General features: G+C 38.1%; 1 protein-coding gene across 4 annotated transcripts in view; it reads right to left on the reverse strand.

The window, feature by feature from the left end:
- The window catches only part of UTRN (utrophin), a 350,247-nt gene that overhangs the window by 109,688 nt on the left and 219,948 nt on the right, over nucleotides 1–20,611 (reverse strand). For all 4 annotated transcript variants that reach the window (XM_033054305.2, XM_033054306.2, XM_033054304.2 and 1 more), the window contains 2 exons: nucleotides 7,813–7,985; nucleotides 2,362–2,518 (listed from right to left, as the gene is read on the reverse strand). In XM_033054305.2, coding sequence (XP_032910196.1) covers nucleotides 2,362–2,518; nucleotides 7,813–7,985 — 330 coding nt within the window. The remainder of the gene's footprint in view (nucleotides 1–2,361; nucleotides 2,519–7,812; nucleotides 7,986–20,611) is intronic.

The raw sequence follows: 20,611 nt of genomic DNA on the forward strand, positions 1-20,611 counted from the left end.
ATCTCTTCAGCATTCATCTGATACAGTTACACCTCAAATCTGAAACACTGAAAACTCCCAGCTAAACACAGGATATATATTCTAAATGGAACACCTTAAAGGCAAAAACAAATGACCAGCCACCAATATCCACTGCAAGGCACAGAGTAACTGACAATATGGAATTACTTAAAGTTTAACAAAAATCCACGGAAAAGGCAGTTTTGGCATAATGTTGTGAAAATAAATAAATAAATAAATAAATCACAGGAATAAAACTTATGCTCCTCCACCAAGGAAACACCAACCCATCACTTAACCTTGCTGAGAAAGCAGAAGGACTTCTATCAGGTTTGGAGTTTTGTTTTGTTGGCTTTTTGTTGCTTTTAGGTTTTTTTTTTCCCCTTCAGTTCACTTTCTATCTGAAAAAAACTGCAATTTTTCAGCTTGATCAACTTTATTAGCAAACTGCAGCTTCAGCAAGGAATGAACAGCTCCTGCTAAGAAACAGCAGTGAAGCATTGCCATGAGAATCAAACCAATAGACAGCTGTGGTACAGCTCCCATCCTTTGGCACAGTATCATTACCAGATACATGGGAATCTCTTGATTCCCCCTAACAAAATAACTGGTTGGAAATAGTCATCCAGACATCATCGAAGAAATATCTGCAAGTGTATACAGTGGTTTTACTGGCATAGGTATATAAAAAATAAAGTGATACTCAGAGCTGCTTTTACTTCATGGTGTTGCAGACCATTAATGCAGCTTGCATTAAATACGGGACTCAGGCAACTATATCCAATATTCACTGTGACACTGCAAGAACATTGCCTTTTTGAAAAATGAAAGAATAATCTCCAAAAATTCCCAAATGCACTTGCTAGAGTCTTAACCTTGACACATAAGAAAACAGCAGTTATTCTTTAAACATGAGGGCAAGGATTAAACAACCCAGATGTGCTTCCTCCTTCATACTGCTGCAGTTCACTGGTGGTCCAAATGAGCCATCCAGCACCATTACTACTAAATTTTTCTTCTTCAGAATAAAGCACCAGTTTAATCAATTTGAGTTCTTCAGATAAGAGGCACTTACTAGTATTATTTCACTACTATCATGCACATACTGTAATCTACACAAGACATAAACAAGCCTTTAGAAAATGACCTGTAGAGGTCTACCACCTTCCACTGACCTTCAAAGTGATATTTGGCTCTGTTTCAGCCTTTTATTGCTCTGGCACTAGTAAGCCACCATTTGATCATTATAAAAAAAATTCACAGCAGATGTTCCTACAAACAGAGCATGGTGCCTTAAGTGGATTAGGAAGAGATGAACTCTCAAGAAACAAAGTTCCTGAGTTTATGCTAATACATTTACTTTAAAAGACTAAATTAAGAAGAAATGTATGCAGATTCCTTAAGCACTTCTATTTTGGAATAAAGACACAAAAGTGCTGTTCATGACAGACTACATTTTCTGTACTATCCCATAGTATTCCAAGTATTTCTGTATTAGTATGTTTCTCCAAACTCAAATTTTGCCCTCACCAAACACCACAGCAGAAAAGGCACCAGTATAGTTGGTAGAGGGGAACATATTTATCATACAATTAACTATATAAAGCTTCATTGTTCTCTTTCCCTGTTTACACCATACAGATCATGAGATAGAACCAGCTTTACTGGACTGAATTTTTCCAATGGCAAAACCATCTTTACTTGATTACTGATCTGAGTTGGCAAGATAGACTCTACATGCTACATGAATGAAGAAATGTAGACACAAATGAATTTTATACGGTCAAGAAGTGTTTAGGAATTAATAGTCTATCATGTACAAACCAGCACAAGACAAGCAAAACCAGAAAACAAGAACAGCATGCTATAGTTACAACAGTACAAGGCACAGAAAAATTTTAGTTTTCTAAAATAGCTTTGAGTCATCTTTGCAGTGTGCATGGGTAGGGGGCTGCTATCACTGGTGAGTTTAGTAACATGTAGAAAGGCACTGTTCATGATTTTACTGAATTTACATTCATCTTGGCTTTCTTGTTTCTTGGTCACTTTCTACTTTTGCATGCCTTCTTTAACTTTTAGAGTAAAATAACAATTTCACCCATCAGAATTCTAAAAATATCAAGGAACAGTAAAGAAAAGGAGTGTTTAGACTGAACATATGTCTCAAAAATCCTTTTGGTGAAATTTTATAGCATATCTTAGTTGTGCTTTACTGGGCAAGGCGGGTAAGCAAAATGGGTGGAGACCTAGAGCTTTTTTACAGAAATTAGTCACTAGGAAGCATTCATCATTTCTCCTGTACAACAATTTGCTTCATTCTATAATTCTCAGTAGCATATCCACAAAACTTAAACAACTTACTTTGCAGTGGTCATACTGCTGCTGTAAGGTTGGAACATCCCCTCCAACAGGCATTTGTTTCTTCAGTTCTTCATCTTTTGCATTCAGCCATTTGATTAACTCTTCCAGGGATGTCAGCAATCTGTTCCATTTCTCTGCACTGACCTCCAAGTGAGCCCTGTGAGAGACCATAACAGCATCTTTAAAGACCTGAATGGCAAAACTGGCATGGGAAAACAGTAAACAAAATTACTCCATCAGCAAGATGAGACTGTTTCAAGCGTTTAACTGCAAAGCAACTTTGTGTTAAAATAAAATCTCTATTTCAGAACACTTTGCACAGTAAATCAAAATAAACAAATGAGAAAGAGGGGAACAAAGACAAGTATGTCCCTGACACTTTAACTCATCTAAAACCTTGAACATTGCATGTCTAAGCAACAGAACAAAATCCTGTGTTTTGCTGTGACTCCACCACCGTTGTGCAAAAAGTACAAGCATCATTTTCTGAGCTAAACCGCTGCAAAACTGAACTATTTCACACCAGGATCTTGACTCTCCAGAAGCAAAATCCAGCCTGTTCTACCAGCAGTTATCAACAGCAAATTGCCTGTACTGCAGAACATATCAATCAGTGACACGGGTTACTTAATAAATCACCTTTCATTGATGTGGAGTTACTAGACAATTAATACAGTGAATCTGTTCCTCACTTAAATTGACCCAAAAAAAAGTCAAACTTCACAATATCTTTTTCTATAATTTCCAGAAATACCTTGACTTGATCTCTTCCCCCTGCAGTGCCTAAAAGATGCATAGAAATCTTCAACAGGGACCAGCTACCCTTCTTTTACTGCAGTCATTCTATGTCATGGTATTATCCAAGACCAGCATGTACCTAAGTTAGATCAGCAAAAAACAGTTTCTTTCTTCCCACATATGGGGGAGTAGAGGTGAATGATTTTCAGTGTAGTCTGACACCAGTTCTGCAAGTTTCTCCCCTGCTTTGGAAGGATGAATGAACTAGACTCTATTCCCTTTCCTATTTTGCACATTGTTGGTTATCTTTTTTTTTCCCTCTGATTCACTGTGACTCACACCTAGAAACTTTCCCCTGGTTGTCTTGTATTATCATTTCAGATGGCATTACAGTGAATGTTTGGGACTGATGCAACAAATTTGGATTGAAGGGGTGATGTGCTGCAAGGTTAACTTCAACACAAGTTTAGGTTTGGCCATACTGACATGTCCCAGCAATACTAGGATAGATGAATCAATAAAGCAGACAAGTAAGAGTATATAAGGAGGGAAATACAAAGAAAAAAAAAAATAAATCCACGTTTCTGAAAAGGATAAACTAAGTACCTTTAGGAAGAGGAATCTTCTCCTTCACTCCCGTGAGGGAAAGCACTTAGGTAACTACTTAAAATATAAAATTTAAGTACTTGCTAGAAGTGACGTTTTACTGCTTACAATTTTGTGTGTTATGATTTCTATTGCCCCTTATTGCTTTCACTGATACCTTTATCTTAACCCTGAGCTGCTTGTAGCTCAGGCTTAAAGAGCAGCCTCAGCATCCCATCCTGCCCTGAAGCACAAGCAAGCTGTGTGTTGGTCTTAGTGTGCAGGCCAGCAGCTTCTGAGGAGTGGAATGTATTGTCTGCACTCTCTTGATATTTTTTCAGGTACTCAGAAGTAGCCCTTCTATCTTGAAGTGAAAACAGAGTTATACTTATTAATCAGGCAGAGGAGAGACATTGCCCTTTAATCTAAGCCAAGGCAGCCCACATTTGTATTTACAGTTTTGCCATTAGAGTCAGATTGCTAAAAATATATATATATATATATCTTTGAGAATTTCTAGTAGCAACTACAGTGAAAATGTTCAGATTTATAGCTTTCTGTACATTCAATAGTGAAATCTCTATTCATCATTATTACTTATTACTGTTTCTAGCATATATAAGCAGCTCTCACCTCTAAAAGCTGGCACTCTCTGAGGCTTCAAGATTCTGCTCTAATTATTTAGTGGAATTCTTGTACGCAAAATAAATTGGAGCTTTGTAAGGAGGAGAAAAACTCCTGAAACTAGATAAAGGAAAATTTAAGGGTGATTCACCACTATTTAACATACAGTGCAATAATATTAATTGTGAAAAAACTAACCTGATATTAATGTGAATCATATAGCATAAGCTACAGGATTAAATGCATTGTAATTTACTACTTAGTACTTGTGTGCATGCCAAATTAATTTCAATACCAAAAAATAACACTAGCAAGCACATGGTTTCAAAGTTCAGTCCAAGTTAATCCTGCAGAGGTAGAGCAGTAAGGGGTGGAGAGGAAATGGAATACAGCAGCAGGGACTTCAACATTTTTCACTGAGCAAAAAGTGACCTCACCTCCCAAAAACAGACATTAAAAAGGGAAAAAATACATAGGGAAAACCTCATCACTTCAGCCTGGATTTTTCCAGAATACAATCCTTTTATTCTTATCAAAAGAAATACTGAAAATTAAAGCAAGATGCAGGAGCTCAAGAGCAGACACAAGCATTCAATTGTCCTGGGGAGCAAAGAAACACACATTCAGTAAACTCCATTGAAAGCAAATACTGCACAGAAGCAAGAGAGTCAAGATATGCTTTAAATTGCATTTCAGTGTAAAGCTTTAGCGTCACATTTACATTTGTCATACAGACATTATCACAGACAGAAGATAAATTATGCAGAAGTTCTGAGATGTTTCTTGGGCTTTTTTCTTCTCTGAGTCAGGATTTCTGGCCTTTGTTTTGGAATTGGTACTTCTACTGATAAACAGCCTGCAAACAAGCTTCAGGTGTTTGTGCTTATGTGACAAATGAGTTGGCAAACTTGGGGATTTACCAGGTCAAGTGGTGGCTTAAGGAACTGCTCTGATCAAAACAGAGGTCAGTTATAAAGGATTGTTTTTGAGCATGAGTTGGAGCACAAATATTCATCAGTAGCAACCACCTGGTATGCAAAAGCACTCCTAAGGGAATCCTGGATGAATCTGAAGAACACAGATGTTCCCATCCAACTGACCAGACTGAGAGGAGCCCTCCCTCCCCCTCCCCACGCTGAAAAAAATCATCCAGAAAACGGCAACTCTGACACAACTCCCCTTCTGTTGACCCTGAGAGGCTCTCTTCACAGCTGGAGACCTCCTCAGCTTTTGATTCTGCTATGGAGGTAGCACTTTTCCTGCTGAGTGACAAGGGAACACATGGAATAAAAAAAGATTGGTGGGTGGTCTAAATATAGAGAAACAGAGAGAAATTCCTTTTCCGTTTCTCCCACACTCTCACCTCTACCCTCCCCCAAACACTAACATGCTCACATCTCCTGCTCCAGGAGAAAAGACTCTCCCCTAAACATTTGGCTTTATAAAGCACACCCCCACGAGTCTGCAGCTTTGTTTTCTTCCTGGGAATAATATAAAGAGAGAAAAAGAAAGAAGCGTAAATCTACACTTTCAAGAAGAGAGGTGCATCATAGACACCACAAGTACATGTTTAAGCAGTTTCCATGCATTTAAAAATATGTCAGACCACCACTGCTTTTCCAGTTTGGAGCTCCCTTCAGTTACAGTAGCAAAGAAGTAAACTCAAAACAGAGACTAGCAACACCAGCTCTGAGGACTGAAGTGATGAGGAAAAACTCGTACTATATCTCTGTCTGGGAGAGCAGTACTTTCAACAAATAAAAATCAGCATAATCAGAATGTACACATACCTGAAAATATTCTAAAAAGCTTAAGGAAACTTTAATTTAGAAGCACTATCCTAAGCTAAAATCCATAATGAAACAATCAGCTTTTTCATTCTTCATTCCCAGCATCTAAGAGTTACATGTAGTTCTCACTAGAGTCATCCATCCAGTTTTGCTTTCCAATTCATCCTTATAAAAAGATACACCAAGAAAGCAAAAACTGAAGGCAAACAGACTTCATATCAGTTCTGTTACTTCCCTCTGAAGGCTTTCAGGAATCTTGCTCAAGTTAGAAAAGCGAATTGCAATCAAAGAACAGAGAAAAATACAGGAACTCAAATACTACAGTCTTCGGTACTGACTGAGATTTGAAAGGTTAATTCACTTGTCTTAGATTTGCACGGGTATTCTCTTTCTTGCCTATCTTCCACTTTGATCTCCAGTGACATGTGGCTCTGCAGCACTGCAGGTACCAGCAGAGCAACAGCAATGCTGCCCAGTGGGATCCACATGCCATATCTATGAAGAACAGAAAAGACAGGCCTGTATTCAAAAAATGTACTCCCAATTTCTGAGCAATCGGTCTTTCTGTACTACAGCCTTGGAACTCATAGCTGTACCTTTTCATGGCCATCCACTTCTCCCAAATTATGACCAACTCCAGGAATGGCCAAGCCACCCAATGGTTCTTGCTAGGACTCCACAATTGATAAGCTGTTATTTTAAGAGTATGCTTTTGTCTTTCTCTCACACAGACTTGTGAATAGAGCTCATAACAACTCAAGTCCAACAGCTCTTGCATTAAATTGTGTATGTGGTAGAGCCAGTCTCTGCAAGCCCTCCCACCAAACTGCTTGGTTCTTTGGGTTCAAGTTCTGCCTGTAGGCTTTCAAGGAGCTGATTTACCCATTTCATTTAACTGTTTAGCAGGTTGGTGATGGGATAAGTGGATATGAAAAGTAAATATCACTGTTCCTCCCCTATTTCACTCACTCAAACCCTTGTGTCTGAAATTCAAGGTTGAGTCATTTTCCTGGCCTTTGCAATGTCCATATGAATGTTTAACATTATCCTTTTCTTTTAAAAGAACAGTTTCCTCAAGCCAACAAGCAAGTGGTCGCAATTAGAAGCTCTAGAAATTATTTTCAATATAATTAATTTTCGTGTAGAATTTAATTCAATAATGAATATGGCAGTATCTATTTTAAAAATGGTATCACAAAGATTTAACAATTACCACACTTGAGCTTGGCACAGATACAGTAAAAAAACTGTAAAATGCATTCCTTGATTAATAAGTACTTAATTTTTTTCAATTTAATAGCAGCAATTAATAATTAAAAAACAATTCAATGGATCAAGATACTTAAGATGCAAGTTCTAGTAATCTAGTAATTTCAAAACCAAAATTTTGTAAAAACAAAACCATCACCAAACTCCTCATTTCTCCTTAAAGTAAGGGCAGAATTATTTCACTGACACTGCCACTAATTTACAATAAGGAATGACTCAATTTCTGGAAATTTTTGTACAAGGCCAGTAAGTTAGGACTGAAGCTCTGGAGAGAAAACAAATAGTTAAGCCTACCTGGTGAACAAGTTCACCAAGTTTTTATATTTGCACTCGGGGGTCCTTCATAAAAGATATTAGCTATTTCATTTCAATGCTGTCATATTTGTCAAGCCTCTTAGAAGACAGGAATTGTGCCCCACCACACCTTGATATTTTCATTACTCACCTGATGTTAGCTGACTTTGCCTTCAGGTCATTCCAGCGCTGGTTCATGTCATCAAGTCGGTGCTGGAGCAAAGCAGCTTCCTCAGAGTTTCCCAAGGCTTTCACCATTTTCTGTCTGTTTCCATCAATGCTTTTAAAGATGTCATTGTGGGCATCAATCTCAGCTTGGATGTCCTGCAATACCAGCAAGAAAAGTTCAAACATAGTTCTGCAAGTAGAGGGGGAGAGAGCTGACTCTGAGTACTCCTGAACACTAGGACAGGGCATGTATTTCAGCTTCCTTGGGTGGCTCTGACAAAAGATGCACAGGGGAAAACCTGCAATCCTATTAACGTCACTACAAAAGGTCTAGCTTTCTTAAGTGTGAGAAAAGGACTCTGAAAGTTGTCCAAAGCTATGAAAAAGGAAATAGAATTATAAACACCAAGTTCTGTGATGTTGTGTTTTGTAGCACTGGAGGTAACTAACTGTCTCCTGTCCACCCACGTATTTCACACAGTGTGGCATTTGCAAATGCACTAGAACTCATTTCCTCTCCAGAAATGACATAGATTAGCTATGTCATCTTCTTTGAAACAAAACATTCCAGAAACTTTATGGTCTAGTGAAATGCAGCTTTTATCTAGTATTTTAGGTCACACATAATGAAAGCATTTAACTGAAATCTGTCCCCTTAAACTGCAGCTAAATGGTTACAGAAACCAAAAGTCCAATTTTACAATTAAACTACATTACAGTATGGCCTGAATATATGGAGAAGTAGACATAAAATAGCAGGATGTATTATAATCTGAATTTCATAGTAAATACTAAAAAGAAAAAGAAAAGCTTGTGATTTCCATTCAGTTGATTCATTTCTCCTCCCATTAGAAATTAAACACATTTTATTCTCTCATCTACCATCTGCCTCAAGAAACACATTACAGATGTTGTCCTCATCTAATTGAGCACAGTATTATTTTTAAAACACATAATAAGAGCTAGCAAAACTTCCAGCACCACTGCCAATGGTTTCTAGCATCCATACATACTCCAATAAAGCAATGTAAATGTGTGGAAAGCCAGGAGGTGTACTGGCTGTCTCAATAGGATTAATCAATGAAGATTATGACAGGAACTTGATGCAGATGTAAATAAACTTCTTTTGCAAAGGAGGAAATCAAATAACTGAAATTCCGTAAAGGTTTTTATTCTTCCAATCAACTCCTCAGTAATCACCATCTGTTCTCAGAAGCAGAAAAGGAGGGGGGCTTTTGTACCTCACCATCCTAAAGATGTACTCTTCCTGGCACATATACAAATTGAAGTGGAAAAGTAGCCACAAGTTTGAGATAATATGAAAGCCTTCTTGAGTTAGTGAAGAAAACAAAAAAGTCAGGATACAGGTGAAGAAGTGGGGGGAGGAGAGATGGGGCAGTGGGGAAGGAGGTGAGACAGGGAGGGAAGGAGGTGAGACGGGTGAAGATCTGTCTGGTCAGAAGAGCTACTGTGCGACTTTGGACAACTCTTTTCTTTGCCCTGAGAGTCACTCCTTTAAATCAGGTAAAATGCACTTTTGCTGTCTTTAAAACAACCCAATAAAAATCGCCATTCTAAACACAGAAACAAAAATTACATTTAAAATGAAAAGACAAAATGGAATTGTCTGATGATCAGCCAATCCAAATAAGATGCCAGAGTCATCAGCTGAATTAGATGCTTATCTGAAAATATTCGCAGTTCCTATCCTTACAACTCCAACATGCATGCAGGCGCAGTGAAACCCAACTCAATCCCACACAGCAGGAGATACAACCACTGTACAGAAGTTACAATTCTAACTGCAATGAATCTGTGCTACAAAAGCCGGGTCATGCAAAAAAATTCTCTTTGACTCTTCAAAGACACAAATGACAACTTCATTGAAAACAAGCTGATCTCTAATTTTCCATTCTACAATCACAACATTAAATTGTAAACCCACTCATTCTGGAACCCTCTTAAAGCATTCTTTGATTTTACTTGAGAGGACAATTCTGCATGCTCAAAAATGTTTCATTTACAATGGGTTTGATTCTTACATTTTCCAGTCATCATTGAGGTAAATCTGCTGTTCATACTCTTGAGTCCCATCTGTAATAACTGTGTTGAGAAAACTCAGCTCAAAGAAAAAAGTTTCTTAATTAATTTGTCTCTCATTTCTGATCTCCATTTTCCGAAAAAAAAAACAAAAAACCAAAAACCCAATAGACCACTGCCAGCTGGTAGATAACCCAACAGGATCGATAAAGTTAATGAATGTGAGTTTGTCACAGTCCTCAAAGAAAAGATGGAGAGAAATTCAAATAACATACCCCACATCAGTGTGCACATGGAAGAAATAGCGTGGGAAAGTAGGATTTGAAAAATGGCAAGAAATGGACACAATTAGTTATACTCCAATCTGGAGAAAACTCCATGGAAGAAACAATGCATTTTAAAATATACAAAATATTACTGTATTGAATTCTCACCAGTAAAAATGCTGGGATAATAATACAAGGATCTAAAACAGGGAAGTTATTTTCTTTTGTAAGGGGAATAAGTATGTTCCCATAGCATTAAAGATCCTATTATCAAGAAACCTTAATCAAAGTTTTCTTACAGGACACAAAACTCAACTTAGTCTCTCAAAAAAAAAAAAAAAAAGAAAAGAAGTCAACAGCATTCTGTGCCAAATCATAGCTTCACAGAGGGTTTAAAGGCAGGAGTCATCAACATTTTACTACAAAGTTTTTTGAACCCACTGCATAGAGCAAAATTCTGCATTGCACTCCAATTATTTTTATGTTTATTTGGAAACAGAATTCCAGTGAACTTTTGTAATCATCTGACTACATATCAGGGATAGCAAGTTATGCTGCACAAACCACCTATGGCTTGCAAGAAATGGACATACAGGTACAACGCTGATGCTGTGCAACAAGCCTGGCAGCATTTTGTGTTGGCACACAGAGTGTTACACCTTTTGGTACAAGTCATTTGTTGTGGCTTTCAAAACACATGTTTATCTTAAAAGGAATTAGTGGGGTTGAAGCTGACTCTTCAAAAATGAAAATCAGCTTGAAAATTTGTATTTTCCCTAGCAAAAGTTACTCCCAGGCTATTTTGCCAGAACAGTTTTTACTTTTTGCATCCAATACAGATGATGCCTGTGAGTGGAACAGGTGCACAGAACTGCAAGTCCCATGAAAATGATTGCCCCTTGCCTTCACTGACAACATCCAAGTCAGCAAAGACACAATTACAGAAATGCTGCACTTGTCTCTTTCAAAGGTCAGGAATAAATGTGATGACTGCTCAACAAAGTACCTGCAGAAAAATCTTCCAGCTGGAACAGCTGGAAGAAAAATGTCAGTGCCAACCAAAGGACATAACTGCACGCCACAGACAACAGCCAGAACATTGTTCATTGAGGTCTCACAGCAGGTAACAAAGAAATGCACTTTTTTTTTTAATAGCAGATTGTTTAGTTTATCTTGAACCAGGCGCATTTTTCCTGCTGCCAACTGCCTCTGGGAACTGCTGTGGCAGATATTCCTTTTAGCCTCTGCTTTACCTGGAGCTTTTCACTTTCTGATGACTCTTAAGGAAGGAGTAAGAATTAGGGCATGATAGAGGTCTATGTAAGTAGTCATTGTGAAAGGGAAATTGGACTTTTATTGGTCTCAGCCTTAAAATGCTGGGGATAGCTGGGAAAAAGACATGCTCATGCAAAAAGATGGCTAAAAATATCTCATCTCATCCAGGAAGTCTCTTCTCTGATGTCAGAGCACAGTCATGCCTTCAGAAAGGCCCATCCCCTGTGCTGTTTCAGAGGCCTGCAGTAGCAGTTGCTGTTAAGCAATCCATTTACAATGAACTCACATTCAGAAGTAGCAGTACACACTGAAAACTTTTAGGTAGAATTGCCATTATCTTAAATCCACCAGTGCCAGAGGTGTATAAAGATGGATATTAAACCTCTTTCAAGTGTCAAACACAGGCCAAACTGGATATCACTACAGCCACTGTGACTATAGAATAAGATCAATGTGATTCACAAAGCAATTTGCTGTAGATATGACAGAAATGTATTTACTATTTAAACTTTCAGATATTTTATGAAGAAAAAACAACTTTTTTGGAGGGAAAAACCCACTTTGGAACATATTTCACTTCTAATTTTCAAAGGCTATAATTAGCAAGAGCCTTGTACCAACACATCAAGTTTCTAAAAAGCTGACTTGACTTACACTTGAGCCTCTTGGATAGTACCATAAGAGGTAACATATGGTGTAGTTAAAGATTCATTTTATCACAAGAAAGATGATGCACTTACAGGAAGGCTGAGAACACCACACTGCCTTCAACAACCTCTGTGGCTCCATTGCATGGCATAGACTCAACATCTGAGGGGCACCATAAATGTGTTAATACTAATTCCAGCAGGCACATAATTATGACTGAACAAAGCCAAAGCAGCCCTGCCTACTGCAGTGTAATGTGACTCTGCTTTTGCATAGGAAGGGAGTGCCGTGCAAGCTTCTGCAAATGCCATCTGGCTTTTGCATTACGACCACAGTAACAGCACTCATAATTCTCTCTGTAGAACATATATTAATGAATCCAGAGAGCTGAAAGTAGCTTACAAGCCAGGATCACTGTCATAGTGCTGTTTCTCCTGGCAGCCAACACCTCAGGAAGGACAGGATGGGTGTGTGGGGAATCATAAGAGGGACTGATGAAGCAGGGGAGGAGGGGAGGTTGCCTTAAAAAAATTAAAAGAAAAATTTAAAAAGCAGGAAAAAAAAAAAAAAAAACAAAATCCACATACTGGCTAATATTTTAGAATTTGTGATCAGAGTCCACCAAATAAAATGTTAACCTTCTCCACCACCCTACTACCATTTTATGCTGCATTACAAATTTCAGCACAGTAGACAACAACATTTCACAGCAAGCTTCAAGTTAAAAAGTACAACAGAGCTGTGAGACCTTTAAGTTTTGAGTTTGGTGACAATAGCTATGATAAATTTCTTCAAGATAAACACTGGAATATTCAAAGTCACAGAGGAGGGCCTGGAGTTTGCAAATGCCAGGGCATGTATGATTCATAAAATATTAGAAATACTGGTTAAAAACTTCTCTCTTAATGAAGTTATGAAGCATCGCATTGTCTGGAATGTGTCCTTATCTTTACAGGCTACCACAGCAGCAGCTATAAGAGTGTTCTCAGTCTGTCATCTGGGCTTCAACAGAGATGCCAGCAACCTATATAGCGAAGAAATCACATCACAAATGCTTTTACTGTTACTCTTAGCTACTTTTGGAAGAGTCATGCTGGTCAGATCTTGAATAGTGCCTGTCTCAAGTACACTTCTTCTTGATAAACAAAACTGGTAAACTAGTAACTACTGAGGAGAACAACACTGGTTTACATTTTAAAAACTTCCTGAAGTTTAGAAAACACGGAATCAGGCTTTACAAACTGCTCTCCTACTGTGGGACCACATTTTTTAAGGTGCTTTATCTTCATTTGTAAATAAACTACTTTGCATTTTGTTACTGTGGTCTTGCAGGATACATGAAGTTCGTGTGGTAAAAAAAAAAAAAGAAAAAGCAAATCTAACAGTGGTTACAAACATGCAAATGAGGTTTCACTAGAAGCACTGAGAAAGTGATGAAAACAATCTGTTCTTTAACATTCTCATGTCTCTTGCTCATCAGCACAACCACTGCAAAGTCAAACCTCTTGCCTCTAAGCATTACTGCTACCAAATAATCTGGTTAGAGAAAGAGTAACTAGGTGGAATAAAAGAACAGATGAAAAGGTGGGAAAGTTGTATATTCATTGGAAACAATTCTACTTATAAATACCATAATGAGATCTTCCAATTTAACTAAAATAACACTCAACTAAATTTAACAGCAAACTCCAGAGCACTTGGTTTATGTCAATAGTGAAACAAGGTCACAGGCAGCCTGTAATGTCCCCTTATACCCTTGACTTAGCAAAGCCCTTCATTCTTCTTCATTTGCTTTGGAATTCAAAATTAAATAAATAAGTAAATAAATATGACCACAATCAGAGGACATGCTCTAAAAGTAATCTTGTCGGACCTGAAATGATGAAGATAAGCAACATTAGATTTTCATAAACAGAGTACACATGAGAATATAAACAGCAACACAGAAAACCTAAGTTAAACATCAACCTGCCTTTTTTATTTACTGTGTAATTTTCAAAGGCATACACAGCCTTTTTCAAAGGCACGTGTGCAAGTTCCTATCATACCTTTTCGAATTTTGTCAGCAACTCACGTAAGCTGAAGTTCAGGCCAATCATCATTGTCTCCCAAAGCCTACATTTTCCTGGTACGTCCTCCAAGCCAAGTCTATAGCCTTGATAAAGTTTCTCTCTTTTTCCACCTATGCAGTCTCAAAATACTCCAAGCGCTCCAGTGCGTGTCCCCCTCCCGGGCTGTGTTCCCCTGGGAACAGTTCACACAGCACCATCGTCACAGCCTCCGTGTCCCTGCTCCTTCCCATGGGCAGGGCACCCAGGGGTGAGCCGCTGGCACTGGCTGCTGCTCCTTGCAGGGCTGACCTGACCTCATGGCACTGGGGGGATCTCCTTGGCTCCACACCTCCCCAGGACTGCCTCCAGCTCACCTCAGCAATGGCCTGCAGGATCCAAGTGCTTCTTGCAGGCCACAGGCTCAGTGTTTGGTCTCAGTGACCCTGAGTGAGAGAAGCTATAACCTGCTGGTATGTGACAGGTGGACAGGAGAAACACATCCTTCCATGTTGCTCCATTCAAGGGGGAAAAAAGATCCTCAGAGAAATTTCTGTCTACAGAAAGCATCAAAAAACAACTTCTCAGACAAGTTAAAATAGAATGAGGCACACTTCATCATAGGAAACACGGTGGTGTGATCAGACAGGAGGCCATCTCTCCTCTGCTTCCTCAGAGCCAGCACCATGGGCTGGTGCTGCAATGGCAGTGATCAGGCACCTCCAGCCCTCTTCGCTTCTCCCAGCAGATGCTGCACCACAGAAAAGCCAAGGCCCATTAGAAGTCCTCTAAAAAGTTACTTCCTTTGTGTAGTCAAAATAAAAGTCCAGCAAAGGATCCTGCTGCAACATCCAAAGCCTTTGCTGGGGATCTCCTTTGGTGCTGCCTGCTCTGACAGCCGTGTGGTAATCTATCCCCAGCATTTGTTTATTATTGTAATCAGCATCCTCCCTTCCAGCAGCCCTGGTGCTGCTACGAAGCCAAGCACACTCCCCCTTCCTGGAGGCCTCCCTGCTGGAAAACCACCTCCACCCCCGAGGCTGCAGAAACCCAGACCAAAACACCTCGCTCGCCCCTTTTCCGTCCCCTTGCATGGAAAGGTGGCTGTTCAGTCACTGAGCAAGCCTTGGAGCTGTAAAAGCAACCAGTGCTGCACAAAGCCACCACGGGCTGGGGCTGCCCAGGAGGGCATGCTCCGCCAGCCAGATTGTTTTCCATATGAGCCTTTGCTCACCCGCGGGAAACCTGACACCCCATGGGTGGCTGTAAGGAAATCATTCCATTTCCAACCATTCCCACTGGAAACCCCGCGTGCATGTGAAGGCCTGTTTAAGCTGCTATTAATGCCTTCCGCACAAACACACATTACTCAACCACCAAAACCAGATTCAGTAATAGTTGCCAGCAAGTCAGCAAATGTATAATTAAAAACAAACCAGCAACCCATCACTTACAAAACCCGTTACAACTAATTCTCCTATGAACACATTGGGTATCACATGTTGCTTTTGTTTTATTTAGCCCAACCATCATATGAAGTACCAATGAATTCACCAGTAGCAAAACTGTCTCTAAAATTATTCTGAGCTAGTGGATCATACTGGTGCATCTGGCATAGGTTGGGATTTTAAAAATAACTCTGAAGGGGGGAAAAAAATATTGGCATTAGCAGGCTTTTTACTTGGTTTATTTGTACTTTGCCTCCTGTCTGTATGTTTTATGTGGGCATATTACACAAATTGCAAAAGTGCTTGCAAAATAAACTCAGGAAAGTTTTCCAAAGGTGACAGAACTAAAACAGCTTTATAGTCGATATAACAGATCAGCTTAAACAGTCTAAATTTATTTCACTGCTTCTGCAAGCAAAAAGCCTATTTATCATGTTCACATACTATTCACTTCCAAATTAACTACTTACAGAAGGAAAAATTACACATTAGAGTGAAAAAGTAAAGCCATTCTGCAAGAGATATAACTAGAAGCACTGTTTGAGAATGTTCTTTCTTCTCAAGACAATATTTGGATCCTATTCCCCTGCATACTAAAGCTTTCTGTTGCTCTTGAAGAAAAAAAACCTTGCAATCCAGAAACGGAGAGACTTCAGAGATGTTAGTGCATATAAATAAAAATCAGTGTCAGACTGGATTATAATGAAGCTTCATAACTCCAGAACTGAATCCAAATACTCAACATTAATTTTATGTTTGGTCTCAGGCTTCATACTTAGATAACTTGGTTTCCAATTTTCATTTGTCATTAAACAAATCATGCATCCTAGATCTTTCAGCACTATTAGATGCAAATGAAATATCGTCTAAGGTAAACAGGTACCATTTTGCATAATTCTATAAAAGATTATCAAATATTTACGTATATACACGATCTTGGACCAAGGCTTCCAGCAAAACAGCTTTGAAAATTACACTGAATAATGACTTTTTCACTTGCTTTCTCACATGAAAGCACACTGCAGTATTTGAGAATACGTAGAAGGTAAAATAACTGAAATAAGTTCTACATCGACACACATTTAATGTAGCCTCTGCACAAATAGCAGTTCTGTAGATATGGCAATGCTAGATTGTAAACTCCAAAAATACAACATACATTTTAAGACAGTTTTACATATCGCTATTAAATTTCAAGTTTTCTTGATCAGCTTCATCATGATTTTCTTTAAAAATAGCTCTGCATATACTCTTGGCAACAAAAATGCAAATTTTATACTGGAAACTACAGTTATTATACAGATTAAATATTTGAATCCTAGAGGCCAAAGAAATGCACATTCTGAGAGTTTATGCTCTTGCGGAAATACATAATCTACAGCTGAAAACAAGCACACCACCAACTGTAACAAAGCATCCTTCCAAAGTGCTCTGTAGGTACCAAGACTCACAACTGGGAATTTAAGACACTGGAAACAACGTAGAGCTGCAGATTTGGTGCAGTGAAGCTTTTTGTTACTTTTGGTAACTAGTTTGCTGCACTTTCTCATGTGTCTTAAATAAGAACATAAAACTGGATAAAAATAAAACAACCCTCAAACAGCCTTTTATAGCCATTGGTAATGTTACTAATGGTAGCCTGCAAAATGCAAGGGCCATGAAAAGAAAAGCATTTCTATCTATGACAGAAAAATGATGGTCAGCACAGCACCCTGTGACACAGCTATAATCTCATCTACTGGAAACTGTGTTTAGGCATGGGTTCTGCAGTGAACACCCCACAAACCCAGGTTTAAGAGCCTCATCATTTAGCAAGGCACAATCCAGAGATTATAAAGCTAATAGCAGAATTTTACATCAAAAATTTTATTATTGCAAAGAATTAACTAAAACCCCCTACTTCTATCAAGTATAAATCCAGAAGCAACTAAATGTTAAGATACTGAAAATGAAATCAAAACTAGATATGAAGAAAAAAAGTTACTCCATTTCTACTTGAAATAAAAATACCTGATCAACTCGGAGATTATCTTATACACACCTCGAAAGTTCAGTTTCAGGAAAGATGAAAGTCTCTCAGACTTCACTGTGTATACAATATGCATTGTATACATATTCATATGTATACAATAAAGAATTTGCTTCACACTTGGATGATGTGCAAAATATGCAAGAACACTGTCATGCTAAACACAAGTGATTCTGGAATGCAAACTAAAGGAAGGGAAAAGGCTTTTTTTCCTTTTCCTAGAAGAGAAATGGAAAAATTAAGACCAGCAAGAACCTTGAGAGTAAATAAATGAGGTTGTTTATGTTAGGAGCATACATACATCTTATGTGACTCATAACAGCAAGTAAAGACAACAGAAAGATAAAAAGAATAGTGTTGCCTTGTGTGACTCAGATGTAAAGGGCACAGAGGTCACTGGGTGGTTACAGCAAGTCAATACATCCTGTTTTCACTCCAGACTTACAGCTTCAGGCAGGAACATGAAAAAAACAGAAGTTCAAAAGCACAGTGCTATATTCACCTGCCTTGAAAAATATCTGATGTCAATCTGATCAGACCAAGAGGAGGAGATGCCCTCTCACTGCTCAGCATTTACAATACAGAGTTAATACACTGCTCCAGCAAGGTCACTCCTCACTGAGGCTTATTATCAATTAAACCCAATGTAAAAGTTTCAATTAAGCAGAGGCTCACTGATAACCTCTGCCAAAAGTCAAATCACTCAAGCAACATAGTATCCCAAGGACTAGAAATTTATCAGAACAAACGGACAGGTCAAATTCTTACAATAAAAAGCTAAAAGAGGCAGGATAGACAAAAGTAACATAAATACAATTGCCAAAAATTACCAGTTAGGTATCTGTTACAGGGGTGATTGCAAAGCAGATCATGCATTACGTGAAAGTTCCTAGAGCTTAGAGCAAAGCACTGCAACCATTGGATTTGTCTATTTTTTTCTCTGTGACTAAAGGTATCGGTTTGCATTGGAAGATATTTTTACAAGCATCAACCAATCATGTTCAGTGGTTTGGCCTGTGCAATATCTGCCATATTCAATGACAGAGTTCTGCATTAGGAAGCAAATAGACTGTGGCCTTCCTGAAACAAATGAGACAAGACTTTAAATCTCAAGAATAAAGATTGGTAAAATTCCAGATGTAGTCTTCATGATAGGCAGTGCTATACTGCCATGAAATATTTGGGGAGGACTGGGTAGTTTGGTGGTGGGCTTTTATGCTCTCTTAACTTGTTTGGACATGACTTTCAGCTTTACAAACCAACCATGATTTTATAACTGTTTAGGCTGAAATATAAACTGTTGTGTTCTTTGAACTTCCCAGAAGAACTCAGCCATAAAAGCAGAATATTTCAAATATACTCAAAAAAAGAAGGAAGTATCTCATACTTGAAGTACACCAAAAAGAAAATAGATGTCAAAAGGGAAGTATGAAGAAAAAGTACCACCATGGCATCTATTTAATGCATAGAGCATTACAACATTTACTGAACAAGAGACTGAGGTTTAAATTTAATTTATGGGATTGACCAGAACATGAAGATTTTAATCCTGACCTTGAGTGACAAAATGAAGGAGGCAGCAGAGTATGGATGAAATCTGGCTTTTATGCCAAGCAGAAACTTCATCACTGGGTGTTACTTTCTAGTTAGTACTGGTGACTAAATAAAATGTTCCTATTTATCAGTTGTCTATAAAGACTTCACTGGGGAAGCCTCCTTGTAAAATTTTAAGTTGCCTTTCCTCCGTGTTTCCCATCTTCAGGTATAAGATACTAGTGCTTGCTTGCACTAATCACATTGGAAATCAGAAAGGGTCAGGGCACCTTGTAGTCTGTCTTAAATAGCCTTTTTAATGCTGTTCTCTTTGCACAAAAATGAAATAAACACATTATCTTAGACGTACTTATTCACATTTTTATTTAAAAGGGTAAAATTAAAAAGAGGGTGACTGCCTAGTGGTGACAAAACATAACAGACTGCCAAAGAAACACAACCAAAAAATATTCTAAACCCTACATTAACCCACACCCAGAGTAAATATCCATTTTCTCAAGTTTGAGAAATGGGACTTCAGTATTTTGGCCCAACCTGAAAAATGTTTGCCTTAAAAATTTTCTTGACTGTAATGAAAACAGTTTTATAGCTTTCTGATAGATTAGCACAATAAAACCTCATTAAATCCATGCATATTATAAATTTTTAAAATAATTTTCCACAATAAGGGCTAATTTATATATTTATTAGTTAGTAAAAGGTACCCATCTCTCGAGTCACTAAAACTGATCAATGAAAAGATGATTATTTTATTAGTTTTTAGACAAGTACTCAATCCAAGTAGTGAAAATAACACAAAAATTATATTTTCATTTCATTTATAATAAATAATTGATAGAGCATCTTAAATTCTACAGCACTAATTCAGTGTCTGTGGATTAAAACCTCATTCAAATAATATATTGCAGATTCCTCCTACTTCACTTCTTAGCAATGGCATGAAACTCAAATGTCTAACATGGATTCAGTGCCATTTCAGTTATCCTGTGTAATTCATCATTTTGCCACACTCCAAGGTCAAGTACCTTCTGACTCAGTCTGCCCATATATTATGCCCTAACTTGTCTTATATTGTCAGGTAACTAAGTGACATAATCTTGCAGGAAGGAGAAGGATCTAGTTGATTTGAGGATTTTATGGTCTTTTTGAAAGCCACTGGAAACAGGACTCTCCCTATCCAATGAAAACTATTCACAGCAATAAAAATGTGCTTCAGCTCTAAGCTTTTCAACAATCAACTTTTCTGTATTTGAATATTAGCTAGGCATTTTAGGAGCTAAAATCAATGTAATTGGCATGATTTCAGGTCACTTCTTGTCTAAGAAGTGAATACCCTTAAAACATTTACCAAGAAATGCGCTTCAGTACCAACTTTAACATCACACAACAGAAGAATAGTAAGAAAGTTACTCCTGGGAGTTTAGCAAGTGGCCATCTACTAAGAGGTTCTATCAAACCACGGAAGCTCTATTTC

Source organism: Catharus ustulatus, chromosome 3 (assembly GCF_009819885.2).
Source record: "Catharus ustulatus isolate bCatUst1 chromosome 3, bCatUst1.pri.v2, whole genome shotgun sequence".
Lineage (NCBI taxonomy): Eukaryota > Metazoa > Chordata > Aves > Passeriformes > Turdidae > Catharus > Catharus ustulatus.